Source organism: Hipposideros armiger, unplaced genomic scaffold (genome assembly GCF_001890085.2).
Source record: "Hipposideros armiger isolate ML-2016 unplaced genomic scaffold, ASM189008v1 scaffold_35, whole genome shotgun sequence".
Lineage (NCBI taxonomy): Eukaryota > Metazoa > Chordata > Mammalia > Chiroptera > Hipposideridae > Hipposideros > Hipposideros armiger.
The window spans coordinates 996,566-997,907 of record NW_017731385.1 but is presented as its reverse complement, the minus strand read 5'-3'; the positions used below and the strand labels follow the sequence as shown (position 1 = coordinate 997,907).

The window sequence follows — 1,342 nt, the reverse complement described above, 5'->3', positions numbered from 1 at the left end:
GTGTCCCTTCCTTCAGGTCAAACCACCGAGAATTTCCCCAGAGGCCACACAGGGCTTTAAATGACTAGCATCAAGGTGTTATCCAAAACCAAACTAGGAGACAAGCCTTAGAAGACAGGTATGCCTCAGTCACACTGTCAGTGGGGCTTCTAATGCATAAAGGTGTTTCCCAGCAGTTGGGAGATGCAATAACCGAGCCTTGGAATGACAACAACAAAGAAAAAAAAAAAGAGGAAAAAATAAGTGAAACATTTAAAATACGAAAAGACAGTGAGGAACAGGTCTGTGATATGCATATGCTAGCACAATGTTCCTTGAACTCTGAGAAGCAGTAGAGATTGTAGGGTAGGTCTCACCCTACCTAGAACTTTGCTGGGGGGGGGGGGGGGCGGGTGACACTGTGCAACCAGCTCCCAAGAGATACTTTGTTCTCTTTTGTACCTTGGGGGAGGAAAAAGGAAAAGAAGACCCAAAAAAAAAAAAAAAACCAGAACAAAACAAAACAAAAAAACCAGTCCTTTAAAATCCGTGAAGGGGAAGAGCGGAACGGCCATTAGGGCAGGTACACCTCTAACTACAAGCAGGAAATGGCTAAAATCCTAAATGGACACCCCAGTGACAACACATGGAATGGAAGGGACATCTTCAATTAGTTTCTGTGTCTGTGAAGAAACCTAGCGCTCCTTGGGAGAAGCATTTCCTATTATGTGAAAGACGCGTGACAGCCCCATGACGTGTGAGACGACAGGGCGCTATTCTTTGTACTGACTAAAATAACACGCCGGCCATTCATCACGGGAGGTCCACATTCCCACCGTTCAGGTAACACTTCAGGACACTGGGTTCCCGGCCTTTGTGCATTTACGTAACTTAGCCTTGCTCTGTGGGCTAGCATACAGTTTCTGAGCCTCCTACCAAGGGGTGTTGGCCAGGCGCTGGCATGTCACAGCGGTGACAGATGTCGGAGAAGTGTCTGAGGGGTCTCCGTGACCCTGTGCAAGTGGCAGAAGGAGAAATGAGACCAGGCTAGAAATTTGATGGGCAGTATGTGTGAAACGCTGGCCCACAGTCATACCTGCTGGAGGGGCTGCAGTGGGGCAGGATCTCGTCTGCTACCTGAAAGCACACTCCTGGCCCAGCAGATGGTCATGCAGCAATGGCTGCCACCTGACAGATAAGCAGGGTTGGTGAGGCGGGCTCTGTGCAAAGCAATGCAAGTAGGCCTGACGCCTGGAGGAGGAAGTGCCAAAGCCCACACTGGTGGCAGTGTGGGCCCTCCTAGGGGGCGTTGGACATGCGTGATAGAATGTGGACGTGCTGTGTTCCTTTCGGTGTATTTTCT

General features: G+C 49.6%; 1 protein-coding gene across 1 annotated transcript in view; it reads right to left on the bottom strand.

Annotated features, from left to right (window-relative positions):
* Positions 1 to 1,342, bottom strand: part of MCTP2 (multiple C2 and transmembrane domain containing 2) — a 189,501-nt gene that overhangs the window by 96,844 nt on the left and 91,315 nt on the right. Inside the window, exon 10 of the mRNA XM_019637847.1 lies at positions 916 to 992. Within this exon, the coding sequence (XP_019493392.1) occupies positions 916 to 992 (77 nt within the window). The remainder of the gene's footprint in view (positions 1 to 915; positions 993 to 1,342) is intronic.